The sequence below is a fragment of the Leucopleurus acutus genome (assembly GCF_964270905.1).
Source record: "Leucopleurus acutus genome assembly, chromosome: 15".
Taxonomy (NCBI): Eukaryota; Metazoa; Chordata; class Mammalia; order Artiodactyla; family Delphinidae; genus Leucopleurus; species Leucopleurus acutus.
This window is the reverse complement of record NC_139157.1, coordinates 13,461,442-13,477,432: the sequence shown is the minus strand read 5'-3', so window position 1 is coordinate 13,477,432 and position 15,991 is coordinate 13,461,442. Positions and strand designations below refer to the sequence as shown.

General features: G+C 37.8%; 1 protein-coding gene across 2 annotated transcripts; it reads right to left on the bottom strand.

Moving 5' to 3' along the window:
- Positions 1-3,404: 3,404 nt before the first annotated feature.
- MTRF1L (mitochondrial translation release factor 1 like) lies at positions 3,405-15,248 on the bottom strand. Of its 2 annotated transcripts, XM_082855918.1 has the most exons (7): positions 14,981-15,248; positions 12,304-12,383; positions 10,293-10,476; positions 9,661-9,824; positions 7,966-8,083; positions 6,642-6,778; positions 3,405-5,885 (listed from the first exon to the last, which is right to left on the bottom strand). In XM_082855918.1, the coding sequence occupies exons 1-7, from the start codon at positions 15,231-15,233 to the stop codon at positions 5,685-5,687; spliced, it is 1,137 nt and encodes a 378-aa protein (XP_082712044.1). In that variant the 5' UTR covers positions 15,234-15,248; the 3' UTR covers positions 3,405-5,684. The 2 variants fall into 2 exon arrangements, with proteins under 2 accessions (XP_082712044.1, XP_082712045.1); XM_082855919.1 differs by lacking the exon at positions 3,405-5,885 and having other exon boundaries at positions 6,648-6,873.
- Positions 15,249-15,991: the final 743 nt, after the last annotated feature.

Genomic DNA, 15,991 nt, shown 5'->3' with positions numbered 1-15,991 from the left:
TTCTGAGGCTTTGGACCAAGATCCGAATGTTCAGCTGGCAATGCAGAGATCTGCATAGTAAGCAGAGGAAAGAGACTGAAGGCGCATAGCTACTTCCAGGGCTAGAAGGAAGTCTAGAGCCTACAGAGCAAAAGACTGCAGGAGGTGAGGTCAGATAGGTAGAAGCCAGATCCTGTAGGACTTGTTTAACTGTTGGAGGAATGTTAGCAAGGGAGTGATTTGTTGAATGAATATTAAAGCGATGGTAGCTTTTTTATCTACTAGGCACTTTGTAAAATTAGCCTTTAATTCTCCCAGTAACCTTAGGGTTTTCATTTTCTGATTGTGCTTAAAAGTGTAAGTTCATTCCCACAGAACCACCAGTCTTAGGATAAGTCCACGTACTTTCCTCTTTCCTCTGTGTTATACTGAGGAGTAATAGTACTTGTGGGAGGCTTGATTGCTTATAAGTACGTTTTCATATTACTTTCCCATTTGACCTCAGAGATCATCTTTATTCACCTTTTTTATTTTTAGATGCAAATATGTGAAATTTGAGGGGAGGGGGGGTTCTCATTAAATTAATTGAGCACCTGGACTACAACCTTTGAATCTTAACCACAGCTTAAAAGGTATGCTCCAGCAGTTATTTTTAAAATTTATTTTCAGAAAAAGGCTAAGATACTGGAAAAACTAAAATTACTATCGTAATATAAGGTAATATAAAGAGTGAAGCATGTTTTATTGCATGCTGGAATAGTTTGTTAGAGTCTTTTTCTTTAGGCTTATTAAGTTACTTAATATTGATTTTAACTTATTAGAGCTTTAATTATGTTGAAATATTATTCTTAACTGAGAGTTAACTTTAACTTTTTCAGTAGGTTCATGAGCACCTGTTAGTTTCATTTTTAGTGAGAAATTTAGAAAGGGATATTCTGAATTTTACTGGATGTCAACAGATATATGTACCTCTTTTTTTCTACAAATCAGTATCAATCAGAATTGTTGAGTTTTTAGGTGCAAAATGAAGTGCAGAGAGAATTGCCCTTATTCTCACCAAATCCTTATTGCAGATCTACAGCATGCAAGGCATCCTGGAAATGTCTGGAAATAATTGGGACGTGGTACCTGCCCCTTTGCTTCCTATCTGGGCCAGCCACCTAATAGACGTAGATGCTCAGTAAATAATTTTGAATAAAAAGCATCATGAGTACAGGGGGGAGGAGATAAGGTGTACAGAATACAGCTGCGAACACTGGATGAGTCAAATATGTCTAGTTACCGTGGGAATTTTTATAGAACAGCGGAGTTACTGCTGTATGCCAGGATGAGATTACTCTGTAGGACAGGGTTTCTCAACCTCAGCACTACTGACATTTTGGGCCAGAGAATTCTTTGCTGTGGAGGCTATGCTGTGCATGGTGTGTAGCAGCAGCCTTAACCTCTAACTCCCCCTGCCCCCCCACCCCAAGTTGTGATAACTGTCTCCAAACATAGCAACGTATCCCCTGGGAAGTGAGGTTGCCTCTAGATGTGAACCTTTGCTGTTGGGGATGTCTTTTAAGGGAATGGGGAGGAGAGTGGCCTTCCCTGGCATAGGAACGAAATGGGGGCAAGCTTAACTACAGGAGGATTTATCAAGAAAAGTTAATTTGATGTGACATAAAGGGGTGGTGTGTAAAGTGGGCTAATATGAAAGGATGCTGGGTAGGGATATGGATGTGCTGCATGCATACTTCAGAGTTGGAGTTTTATTTGGGAGGCAGTGGGAACCTATTAAGTTGTTGAGTAGAAGGATGACAAGATCAGAGCCTTGCATTTTAGGAAGATGAATCTGGCAGTTATGTATGTGTGACCTGAATTAGAGTTAGGATGCAGGGGACTATTAAAGTAGTCCGGGAGAAGCAATTGTGGACCATAGTGGTGATAACGGAATCAGTGAAGTTTAGGGTATTTAGGAGAGTAGGCGTTAGCAGTAAACCACATATAAGGAAGAGGAATCGAAGATGACTACAATTTAATTTTGAGAGAGGGAGAATGGTAGTGCCGTGAAAGAAACTGAGATCACACAACGAGAAACGGGTTATAGAAACGGGTTATATATGACGTTTCATTTTAGACATAGTGATTTATTTATACGTCTTTAAAGTTTCCATTCTGGCTGAATGAGTTTTGATTAACTGATGTTGTAGGCCGTTTTGAAATGAAGTTCAGTTTTGGTTCTTCCTGAACAATACACCAGATTTCTAGACAAATAATTTTAGATCTAACTGCCTTTTAGACATCTTTTTAGTGCCATGAAGTTAGGTGTTGAAGAGACAAGAATGAAGAAAACAGTTTTGTCCACTAATAAAATGATGTGAAAGGGTTAATAATACATTCCATTTCCTGACCACCCTTTCCCTTTTCCTTATTACACACACAAACCTGAGATAGGAGGAACCCAGTGAGTTTACTGCCTTGCCATAAGTGTTTTCATACTGTTGTGTAAAGGGCTGTGGAATACTAATGAAGAGCAGTTGACTCTGCATAGTGCAAAAGTTCCCTTTGGGTTGGACCTTGAAGTCTGTAGAAGTAATTGTGTGTTTTTAGGAAGAGAGGGCAGGGAAGGCAAAGGCAGGTGGGAGCGACATTGGGTGCTGTATAATTCAGGTAGCTGTGTAGATGCATAGTTTGTGCAAACAGCTACAAAGTTCTAAGGCCCTTAAAATGTTAGATGTAGGGTTCTAGTAAGCTTCACGCCAAAATTGTTGCTCTATTCTTACCTTTTCCTGGGTTCCAAAAATTACATTTGATCATATAGGAATAACTAATTTAGATTAGTGAGTGAAGTGGAAGCCAATGTCAGTTCACAGACCAGAATTTGTCAGTTACTCCACAGGTGTTCATAAGGCACATGGTGATACATATCTTAAAGTTATATTGTTAACATTACCAAAGTATTATGGTAATTTTTTTCTAACCAACTGTGATGTTCTAATGGGCAGGAAGTTTGAAAATTCACGGAAGGTTCTTTCCCACCTTCATTAGTACAGCTCTCACACTTTCTTTTCCTGTGGTGCAGAGAGGGAGGGACTGGAGAGGGATGGGGACAGAATGAGTAGACTTTTGGCTCTCCCTTGTTCATAGAATGAAATACAACATTCGAGACCTTTCATAATCTCAGTGCAACTTTTCTAATTATTACCTGTTAGAGGAGGTAAAGAGAAATTGAATAACAGTATACTGTAATATTTAATAACCTGTAGCTATGTCCCTTTCATTCAAAAAGGAAACCAAAAGACCCAAGGGGAAAGTGGTAAATCTGGGAGACACAGGCTTGCATTGGGCCTTGTGCTCAGTGATGATGACTGCTGAATGAATGCGTCTTGCTGCATTCTAGGTCACTAAGAGGGGCATTCATCAGCTGTTCCTGTGAAGGCAGAACAGAATGGCTTTCGTGAGCAGAACATTACAGGGTAGAGGGATACTCTTCAAATTAAAATTCTCTGATGTATCTGATAACCTTTGGCCAGCTTAAATTCTTAACTGTCTTTAATGGTTTTTCTACACCTCCCTTTTAGAGCAATAAGGTGAGAAATTATCAATATAAAATTACTCTGAAATTTAGCACATGCTGGGGCTTTAAAGGGAATTTGGCTAATAAATGTTGACTTAAAGAGGAAACAACTGCCTGACAATAATGTAGTTTTGAATTTATGTAGTACGTTTATAAAAATTAATACTGTTGACTCAAACACATGAAAAAATGTGCAGTTTTGAGAGTCAACTAGATGTCTCCTAATACTTTAACATTTCAATCATATAACCTTAATAGTGAAATCACTTTTCTCTCGAAATCCTACCTTGTTGTAACTACCATAAATTTGACATTTATTCATCATCCACTAGGTAGAGCTCTTCATAATTGTAGTTCTTCGTTTACCTCATGTTTTCAAAATATTCTCGAGCCAGCATTTCTAGCTTTTCTCACTTTTTTTATGGGGTACCTGACATGTCCTGTTTCTTTTCCTTTTTTGTAGTTAAACAGCTTGAATTTATGACTGTTTTGCAGTGAAGCACACACCACGGGAGAACCATGGGGGGTCCGTTTCTCAAGCACGCTGCTTTATTTGCTGTTGCTCTCAACACCACGAAGTCTTTTACCAGCTGTGCAGCTTCAGGCAGACATTCCTGTGCTCTCCTTCCCTCTCAGGCTCAATTCTCTGAAGTCAGGCTTATCAGAAAAAAGCTAATCATAACCAGGATTGCCAGGGAAAAAAGAACAACTTTTTAAATATTATGATAGAAAAAAGACTATACTGATTTAGCTTTAACCTCACTTTCAACAAATTCTTATTTCACAAGGGTGAAGTCATTTTTTAGCGAATCTAATACATCTTAGCATATCAGAGCATTCAGGCTGGCTTACTTAACTGTGTATTTTAATGACAAAAATGCCAAGTCACAGGAAAGGGAAGGACTATGCAAAACTAACCTAGTCTTAAGCTCTTAACTTCCAGTTTGCAGGAACTACTGTGACTTGAGGAACAAATGACGTGACCCATAATAGTCTCGCCTTCTCAAATGAAAATTCAGTGCAGTGTCATGAAAAAAAGGGGGCAGCGTTTGGCAGGGCTGTTCTAGAATAAGGGAAATTTAAGCAATATAATCACGTATTCCCATCTGTGATTCTTAATTGGATCCTGGTTTGAAGAAGCCAGTTAAAACATTTCGGGGAGAACTGGGGAAAACTTGAATTGGGTGTTTGAAGATGTTAGGGAATTACTGTGAATTTTGTTAGGTGTGATGATAGTATATGATTAAGTAGAACAGTGTCATTTTTTTTTTACATACAAGCTGAAATATTTAAGGGTGAAGTGTAACATATTTATAATTTCAATTACTGAAACTAAGCAATGAGTATGGTTGTGCCAGTTACCGATTTATTGCCGTACTTTGTGATATTGGAGCTGGACCTATAAACATTTCTCCTTTGCCGGCTGGTACCATGTTAAGCTTTGTCAGTAGGGTAGGTGGACAGACAGTGCACGAGGAAGGGGCTTCTTTTGTTTCTGTCTCTATGCACAGCTGCCAGGGGTGCTCTTGGGACACTGATAGTTAATTTTATGTGTCAAGTTGGCTGGGCCACAGGGTGCCTAGGCTTCTAGTCAGCGTTACTCTCCCAACAGGCCTGACTCTCTACCTGGAGGGAAGGGAAGCCCTTTCCAAGGGTATTCTTTCCTTGGGTATTCTCTCTCAGTCCTAGAGTAGTAACCTTTTATCTCCTAATAGCTAATCCCATCGTTGGTTAATTTTTTATATCAAAATTATCCCTGTTCAAATTAAAGGTATGGTTTCTGTCTCCTGACTAGAACCTTGACTAATAACAATAATTACTGTCATATTTCTACTGTTTTATGTTTGAAGTTTTCCTTAAGAGTTAAACCAAATTTCTGATCATTCGTTAAATATTTTACGTAAAACAAAGGACTGTTTTCCTTTCTTGTAAGAGTTCAAAATGTACAACCAGAGTCATGACTATATTGTAATACTTTTTACTAATAAATTGAGAGACGATTCATATATAATTACCTATGTATTAAAAACATGTTACTCCCAATTGTGTTAACTCCTGTGTTTCAAGAGAATACTGGTATGTACACAATGTGACTTGCTATAATAGAATTTTCATAAGCTATACAAGTCTTTAATAACAAGTCAACTTAAACTTTGTTGGAAATAATTTCTACCAAAGATTCATAATTAGCATAATCCTTCAATGACTGTACAAGTTCATCCAGTAGGTCCTCTCCTTGCATAAAAGCTTCAAGATCATGAAGTGACTGGTTTATTCTGTGATCTGTGACCCGGTTCTGTGGAAAATTGTATGTTCTTATTTTCTCTGACCTTCCTTTAGTGCCAATCTATATATTAAAAGAAAAGAGACATGAAATACAGTTAAATTCAGGGCAACTAAACCTACAAATTTAACTTACCTGGAGATTAAGCTCTCGGTTTATAATTTACAACAATGTTAAGAAGCAAGTTTTAAACATTCTGAATCCTCAAGTAACATGGGAACTTGATAGAGAAAAAAGAATATAGGCTTTAAAGTCAGACAGATTAGTACTTGAATTTTGAATCCTCTCTCTGCCATTTAATACTTTAAGACTTCAGGTAATTTATTTCAACTCTATAGTTTTCCCCATTTGTAAAATACAGACAATACCTACTGCACAGTGACGGTGCACACACACAGCCTGGCGCACAGCTGATATTCAGATGCTATAGCTGAACACATATAACCTCTGCAAACTAATCTGGTTGTCATCAGTGATGACAAAGTTATAATAAGGAGTTAACATAAAGTCAAATGTCAAACAGGAAGTAAGTTCAGTTTGCTTTGCAACTTTCTTCCATAATTTTCAAAGGATTCAAAATGAATGGGAATTCCATACACCTTTTTAAAATAACTTTGGTGAATGAGAAAGACACCTCTGAATATAAAAAACAGGGCAGAGGTGTAAGATTGCTCTAAAACAAGTACAGCCCTTGGTTGAGCTACTTGAATTATACTCTAATTTCGACAAATACATTGAAGTGATTTTAACACATACAAAACCTTGTTTATCTAAAAATATTTTTATCCTTTAGAAGCATTTGTAAGATTTCAGTTTTACCTGAATCTTTCTAGCATTGTATCGTTTACTTGTTTCTTCTTCTACACGCAGGCTGTATAGTTTTGCACGTAACTTTTTCATAGCCATCTCTCTATTTTTCAGTTGAGATCTCTCTTGTTGGCATTCGGAAACAACACCTGAATAGTGTTATGAGAATTAAAGAGTTTTAATAGAGAAATCTTCATTTATTATCAAGGAATACTCCTTTTTCTTCTCATTCTTTTTCTTCTTCCTTTATAAAGGGAAAAAATAGGACTCTAATATAAAAAAGGAAGACTGTAAACTTAACAAGTAACTTTTACAGTTATCGGAAAACTGAAAATTTGAGTTATAGCTCAAAGTATTTCCATATTGAAGGCATACATACTAAACAATAAGCATTAGTCATTTAAAATGGATTATTTTCTGGTACTTTCAGCTAGTCACCATAATTTTTTTTTAAAGTAATAACTACTCATTATACAAACTGAATTATAAAAGTTAATCTTATTACCAGAGTTAGTCACTATTAATATTTTTGAGTCTTTCCATCCACTTTTTTTCTTATTCCTGTTTATATAATATGTATTACATAAGACATCATCTTCAAGTTTAACGTGAGGATTTCCTCATATTAAAAAAGAAGAAAATGACCCCAGCACTCCCATCAGCCACTCTCAGTCAACAGGAATTATGACTGAGATCATTTACAGTCGGCGGCTCTTGTATTCTTTCTAGACAACGGAGGTCTGTTAACCATATGCTCTTTCTCACATGTAAATCAACAGTAAAAACACGTTTAATAATAGTGTATTGTACACTAATAGTATTTTGAAGTCTTAAGGAATATTGAGTTATAGCTCCATTGCCTTACTGTCCAGAATTAAGACAGAACCCCTAGATGTCTGCAGATGGACTTAATGGAAAGAAGCCCCTGAAATTACCTGCAAAACTTTGCATATAAGCATGTTTTTCTGGGTAGCAGGTCCAAGCTTTCATTTTCTCAAAGGAATCCATCTCCTCCTCCCTCCAAAAAAGGGTAAGAACTAGTGATTTAGACCATTTTTTGATAAAGAAGAACCCATGATATTACGTCATTGTGAGGATTTTTAAAAATTAATGATATAGTCACTAACATGGAAATTACCTGGGCTTAGATCCCTCCCTCTTTCTGGCTTTGTAATTATCCTGCAGAGTTTCAGCTAAGGATTCAAGATAAATCAAGTATTAAATAACAACTGTATTCCTCTGACAACTGACGACCTGTGTCAGTGGAAAATTAATCAAGTCATTCAAAATTCGATTTCTTTCTTCATTGTTTTATGTTGAAGAAATAAGTACATACCTGTCGGGAGATGAACTATCCGGACAGCACTGTCTGTGGTATTTACGTGCTGCCCCCCAGCTCCGCTGGCTCGCTTAGTATCAATCCTCAAATCTTTAGGATTAATCACCAGATTAATCTATATGTAAGAGAAAAGTTGGGATTTAAAAAAATTACATGTATGATCTGTTCAAAGGGAAGAACTATCTATTTATAAATATAAATACATGTCATGTATAGAATTTATAAATATAAATACATGTCATATATAGAATTTATATAAGGTTTAGAAGGTTTAATTTTAGGAACAGAAAGTAGTTGGAAGGATACCATTTTTTAAACTTTCTTATTGGAAGAGCACATTATCAAAACATAAGGTAAAAGAAAAACAAACCCTCCTCATCCTCAAAAACTGGACTTCTCTGTGATTACCCTCTTCTTACCAAGAGCAGAACTCAGAAATGTGAGTAACAGAAATGTGAATATAATAGCTAAATGATTTGAGTGCAAAAAGACTTTAGCAGAGGGGAAAAAAAATGACACGAGCTTAAGAACTATAGGAAGGTTTTATTTTGTTTAATTTTAAATAAAGGAGGATTTAAACACATTTAGAGGCAGAGAAGAGACAAACGGAAATGTTAAAGGCCAAGAAGTCAAGGGTATAGACTCAATTCATAAATACACTGGGGTCTGACACCAGGATAATGCTCTGTCCTGCGAGTCACCATCCAAAGCACTGTATTTAAAAAGCTCTTTCATGAACCATTACAGCCCAGTCTGTGAGATGTCCACAACCCCAGGAGCAGGAATCCTATCATTTCACAGGCCCTCCATGTATCCCTGGGTGGCTCCTTCTATACCGTTGCTGGAAGAATGAAATGAGATGACATATGGACCTCAGTCTTCAGTCTCCATCTTTTTCTGAAAACTCCTTACATCTCCAAGATGCTTAAGCCGAAGTGACTATATCTAGGTGTGGCTCCTCCCATCTATCCCATTTCACTCTCTCCCTTAACTGTTCTGTTGCTCATCTAGGCTTCACATAAAACTTAGACATGAAGAAAGGAACTCCATTAACCCTATTAGAGAGAAACACTCAAACTTCCTTCTCAAATCATTCATACTCCATTCTGAAAAACAAGTCATATATTTCCTATCACTTTTCAGCAGAAGGGATATAAGCAAAATAGAACTTCCCAACTAAGCTACCTTAAAAATATTATACAGTCTGAGAATTTATCTGTGAAAATAAAGTATACTCATTATGAACACTGTAGTAATATATTTCCATTTTAATATGATTGGGTTATAAAGCAGCAGTTTTGTTAAGTAATAGTTATCCTTTGTCAAAACAGGATTCTCGCTGTTAATGTTCTGGAAACAAGTCACACAAAGCAAAAGTCTTTATAGAGGTAATCACTCTCGAACGCTATTTAATATCGTTTCTCCTGTACATGGTCTCAAAATAGCTACTTGAAGCTTAGTGGTGGAGAAAAAATAATAAATAGGCAATGTAAGATTAGATCACTTATATATCCTTAATTCTTACCATTTACTGTTAAAATCATACTTTTTGGACTGTGAGAATGTATTTGTAAAAACAACTCAAAATACATGATGCAAAAGAGACACTCAATTCAGTAAAGTGAGTGTTACTCTGGGGGAGGCACTGTGCTGGTCCCAGGATTCCAAGGAGAGGGGCCTGTGGTGCCTCACCTCAGTGGGTTGGGGTAAGATCGCCACAGTCATGGTGCTGGTGTGGATGCGGCCTTGCTTCTCTGTCTTGGGCACTCTCTGTACTCTGTGCACACCTCCTTCAAATTTCATGTGCTTGTAGGCTTCTGAACCCCCAATGCTGGCAGATGCATGTCTAAGGCCACCTTGAAAACATTGGGAAAAGGGAATTATTTTATTTTTCCTACCATTTATAACAACTGACCATCACTTCTACCATCTTGAAATATATTTAAAAGAGCTACATAATAAGCATATTGATTATAAAACATACTGAAAACCTTTAACAAGTCTATGATATTCACTTAATATCTTTATTTCATATAATTATTAAACATAAAGCATTTATGGTGTTAACTGTTCAGTAACACCTCTAAAGGACCACTTTTAAAAGACTATTAGTCATTCAGTGGTTAGTACTGAATGACTAATGTTTTATAGGCCATTTCAAACTTGATATATTTGCATTCAAAATTATTAAGTAAATGATAAGCATAAAACTACTTAAGCATCCTTATAAATTATAAAGCCTAGTCATGAACTTTCCAACCCTTTCCTAAAATATATGTAGATAGATAAATTAAATCTATACTTTTTCAAAACAGTTTACTGACCTATTTCACTTGGAAAATATTCCAGGGTTTCAAAATGCCATCCTTTAAATGCAGCATACTGCTGATACATATCAAATATCTCTGAGGTAAACAACATTGCCTCCTGACCCCCAACTCCTGCAGTTACCTCCAGGATCAAATCACTTTCATCCGTTTCTTCTGAGGGAACCAAAAGTAAGATAATCTGCAAATACAAAAATATCACCCCTCCTATAATTAAGACTTAAAAAAAAACCTCAAATGATTAGATGTAGGATTTTAAATATTTAATTTAAGGTTTCCCTAAGCAAATAATTTAATATTGCTGATTACTGTTCAATTATCTTGCCAATTAGAACCATATAATGCATAATTTCCAAAAATATTGTTATAACTACATTATAAATGCTATATATGTTCAGCTGACACTTACAGGTGTTTCTGTTTCTTTCTGGTGTTCATGTATACATATCTGTTCTCTACTCAGTTAATAATTCAGTGCTTGCTGTGAGTAGTACATTATATTGTGTACAGCATACAAAAAGATTCTAGCTCTGTCCCTGGAAATTTATAGCCTAGTATGGCAGGAAAAAAACACTCAAATTGCATTTGTAGTTTTTTCGAAGCTGCTTCAACATGGAAGAGAAACTTGCAATTTTGGAACTGGAGAGGCCTTTAGAGAAGATCTGGTCCAATTCCCTCATTTTACAAGTAAAAGAAAATGAGAATAGAAGTGAGATGACTCGTTAAAGAGCCACGCGTTAGTTACTGCCCAAACAGGCCCAAGAACTCAGACCCTTGTGCCTAAATCAGTCTTCCTTTCATTACAATTCTGTGTTTCACACTGCAGTATGTACTTATTAAGGAGATACAGAAAAAAGACTTCTTAGATGAGGTGAATTAAGAAAAAAAGCTGCCAACATTTATTGGTTCTTTAATATTGACAGGCACTCTGCTAAGCACTCTACGTACTTGAATTCTTAAAACATCCTGGGCAGGTTCTATTAACAGCTCCACCTTAAGAAGTGAAAACGAAGTTTAACTCTAGTTGCCCAGTATCCTACAACTAGAAAGCGGAAGAGCCAGAATTTGAACCCAAGGCTACTGGAGTTCTGAAGTATCACTTTGTGTTGGTCAGGAGCTATACTTGCTTTCCTACTTTTCCATCTCTCTGGCCTGTGCCAATAGAATGTGACCACTCAAATCTTGAACTAACATGATAGAGTTTACATCTGTTAATTACTAGCCAATGAACAGAAACCATTAATACGTATGTCCTTCTATGTCACAAAAAATTTAGAAAATGGGTAGAAGGCAAGCTACGTGAAACCTTTCACTCTATAGTGGAACTTTTCTTCTAGACTGGTGGTGGGGACATTAATTTTTGGTAAGTTCTACACTTGGATAAAGGGAATCTCTAAATTAAGCACCTCCTTTCCAGGATCCTTCCTCACTTTATCATGTTCTTTCACTTATATTTCCAGATATATCTGCTGTAAACCTTTAAGCTATGCTTTACAGAATTAATGAAGAGTGGATCTAATTTCATGATCCTTCGTCTAACTCCATATGTTCTGCAGTTCTCCTAGATATAAAGCCAAAGCAATGCAATTCCATTTTAAAAATTCTAAGGGCCTATTCTAGGCTGGCACTGTAATAGTGTCAGAGACACAAAGATAAAGAAATGTTCCTGCTTCCTCCTACCATCGCTCCGTAACCTCTTCTTCTCATCGTCCATCCCCATCCTCACCTCTCTTCAAAAAACAAAAGAAGGAAAATATACTACCAACATTTCACTGCCTTTCTGGCAAATCCTATTAGTGTGACAGTCATCTTTCTTTCAGAGTTCTATCAATACAATCCTTTTAGTATGATAAAAAACAGGGCCATGGGGATTCCTTCTTTAAAATTTTTTATAATTATAAATACTAGCAAGCTGCTTAGTTCTTGACTTGCTTTTATAAACTTCTAATAAAATACATTAGAAGTAATAGCATGCACGGATGCTTTATTCCTTGCACAAATACCATACCTGATGCTTCAATTGAGCTATTTCTTTCTGACATGAAGTTATTTCACTCTCTGCAAGTTTCCTTAAGTCTTCATTTTCATCTAAGAAAAAAAGGCAGCAGGTTAAGTTTTCCTTAATTAGTATTAAATTGCTAACAGAATTCAAGGTAATAGTTTTATTGTTATTGTAGCTTAAGGGAAAAATAACAATTATCCTGTCCTTTTAATAACTTATTAATTTAAAGCATATTATGCATTAGTTTTCAAAAGCATGTAGTTAAAAAATTTTTTTTTAAGTTTTTCCTGATGACAAAAGTATATGTTCAAAATAAAAAGAATCTCTATAGAAAAATATAAAGAAGCTACAAAGCTTTGCTATAATTCTGCCTCCCCAAAACATTCATATTAACAAATATGCTTTTAGTTTTCCAACTCAGACTCTACAATAACCAATGAATACACTGAGCTAGTTAGAAAGGCCGGAAGGGGAAGAGAAGGTACCACCAGTTAGACCAAAACTGAGTTAAAAAGTAGGAAGTTATTTGTCTTACTAGTAAATGCTTCATTAATATAAAAGTGTCCACCTAAATAAACATTTAGACCCAGCCTAATACTGACAGAATATTTACATGAAGCGGTCTTCTCTCTCAGGCTTTACCTAATTCTTATTTCATCTTTCAGTTTTCATTTTTACTGTACAAAATATACCTCCTCATTCCTGTATCCTATGGACCACATGCAGCCTATAGAAAGGAGACAGGCAGAAATTTTCTTAGCTATTACAATTTTCTGTTTCTGTTGAAAGAACAACTCTATCAGCTGGAATGTTTATTCATGTATTAACAGCCAATTATTCTGGGAGCTGGGGATAATATGTTAAGACCTGCCCTCAAGGCAGGATTTTAGATCATTTTACTTTCTTTATATTATTCTAGGGGAGAAAAACTCACAAAAAATAACCTAAAACATTAAGTGATTAAATACTAAAATAACAGCATGCCGAAGGATTTTTTGTTTGTTTTGGGGATGGGCAGAAAAAGGAAAGAATTAAGGAGAGAGAATGAAAACAGCAAAACTGAGATAGGAGAATATAGGGAGTGTTGGTGGAATGGCAGGGAATTATTTTGGCAAGAATTTGGTGAAATGTAAAATGTGCTTAATTAGAAAAAGCAAAAATGAATTCTAGCCCTAGTTCAACCACCAAGGTTCTCTTAGGGCAACACACCTAACTTCTGAGTCTCAGTAATCTCAAGAATAAAATGAAAGATCTGAGCTGGATGATCTCTAAGGGGCCTTTCAGCTCTGAAATGCAGTGTTCTGGTAAGGCTAAGGAGATTGGAACTAAAGTGTAGAAGTAATCTAATTTAAATACTACATTTTATTTAATGCAGTATACCCAAAACACTACCAATTTCAACATGTAATCAATATAAAAATATATTTTTTAATATTAAGGCTTGTGGCTGCTACTTGGACTTTAAGCTTGGCTTAAGGAATGAAACCAATTTAATTTTTTCCCAAAGGATACTATGTCTTAATTATACAATTGCATTAGTCTCCCATTTTCCATGGCATCTTCAGTCCTATTCCAGGCTGCTTCTAAACTGCCACCAATCAAGATTCCTAAGCAAGAAAGCTATTCCTATCATTCACTCCCAATCTGAAAGCTTCTGCTGGCTGGCTTCTGCCAACAGGATGAAATGAAACTTTGTAGGTTAGTACTTGAGCCCCCTTACAAAATGGTTCCAACCTCCCCTTTCTTGGTTAACACAGAGTTCAGTGATTAAGAGCATGAGATTTGGGGTCAGTCCTATCCAAGCTCCATTCCTTACAAGCAGTGTCACCCGAGCTGAGTAATTTTATCTTTATGTCTCAGGTTCCTCTTCTGTTGAATGAGGCTAATAGAACCTACTTCATAATTTATTACGTGAATTGTATGAGTTGTTAGATAAAGGAAGCTAAGCAAAGCCTGGAATATGGCAAAGGATCAATAAAGGTTAAATTATTATTAAATCATCTAAGGGTGGGCCTTTATCCCTGTACAAGTCTTTCCCAACAAGTTCTCCTTGCTCTCCTAGGTCTTTATTGATAAATATTTTTACTTATCATCTGTATTATAATTAACTTTCTTGCCCCCAATAGATTGTGACCTTCTCTAGAGCCTTTCCAAAGTGTGGGCCACAGACCAGCAACTAAGCATCCCCAGAAGCTTGTGCAAATGCAGAAACATAGGCCCCATCCAGATTCGAATGGACATGAATCACTTGGGAAATCTGTTAAAACCGCAATGTTTCTAGGTCTCAGATTCCGAGTCTGGGTTTACTTAGCACGAACCTTTCCTGTCACTTTTGCGGGTGGTCCCTGTACCACACTTAGAAACACTGCTCTCGAGCCCATAACAGGACTAGTGCCTTATTTGTCTGGCGAGCTAATCTCCTGCTGTTAAATACGCAATCAGTAAAGGTCAACTTAAGTTTTGTAAAAGGGCGCAGAGCACTGTCAAGGGAGCCCAAGGAGAGGATGGGACCAGAACTCACATACAGATGCCTTGACCTCTGATGCAATCAAAAAGGGTTGCAACCGAGCAAAGACTTCAGACTCGGAGAGAATGTGGACATCTGAGCAGCGGCTTAGTGGCAAGGGCAAATGAAGAGTCAAGAATCTGCTCTGAATTCCGCTCCCCTAGGCCCGGCCCTTACCATGTAGCAGGTGCCCGGTCTCCTGCAGTTCCTGTTCCTTCTCGTTCAGAAGCTTGGCCACCGCCACCAGCTCAGGCCGCCTGACCTGCAACTGGACTTCAGACCCTACCTGGCGCTCGAGGAAGGTCCGTAGGGGTCCGCCGCGGGCGAATAGCTCTTCCACTGGAAGGCTACTGCAGCTAACGTGTCGGCGGGCCGGGCCAGCAGCCTGCCGGGCCCACCGAAAAGCACTCCGAAGAAACCTTGACCGCATAGCTACAGCCGGACGTCCAAAGCGGACAAGAGCCGGAAGTTCCGGACGGAGCAAGTCTCGCGACACCGTGCAGCTTGGCAATAGGGGCGAGACCTAGCCAAGCCCCGTCTGGCGCACGCGCAGGTTTAAAAGGGCCTCCCGGAAGCCTGGTTGGGAACTTCCGGCCAATTATTATTAAACGCCGTATTATTTGCGGAGGCCGGAAGTTGAGGGGCAGAGCTGGAAGCGATAGGGGAGGGTCCGAGAGACCTCGGGCACCTCCTCTAAAGGCAAGGTCAGGCACGCCTCCTTGAACGAGCTGGGGCGGAGTGTTAGACCGGAAGGAGAAAGCAATAGGTTGTCATTACGTTTTCTGACGTCGAAGATTTGTCTGCCAGGCTTTCAGTGAGGATTTAAAGTACAGCAACGGGGGGCAGCCTACTGTCCGCTACAGGGGCTGAGGTCACAGCACGGATGTCCTCTCTCTTGCTAGCCTGGACTGTCGTCTCCAAGAGTGAATTGTAGGATGGTTATCAGTGTGTACGTGTGTTTACTCTTCCAATTTACCTGCTCATGTTTCTCTTTTCGACGGTGGTTAAGGTTCGTATTAACAAAGACGTGACAAGTAGACTTGAAGGCAACCACGGAGTGATTTAGCAGTCTGCTTTCCTGCCCTTTATCTACCACTTAATTTACCTGCTTTAAAACGGCTTCCTTCCACACCGAGTCTCATGCCCATTCTCATTTATTCGTTGTTACTCAGCTACTTTTTAAGGTGG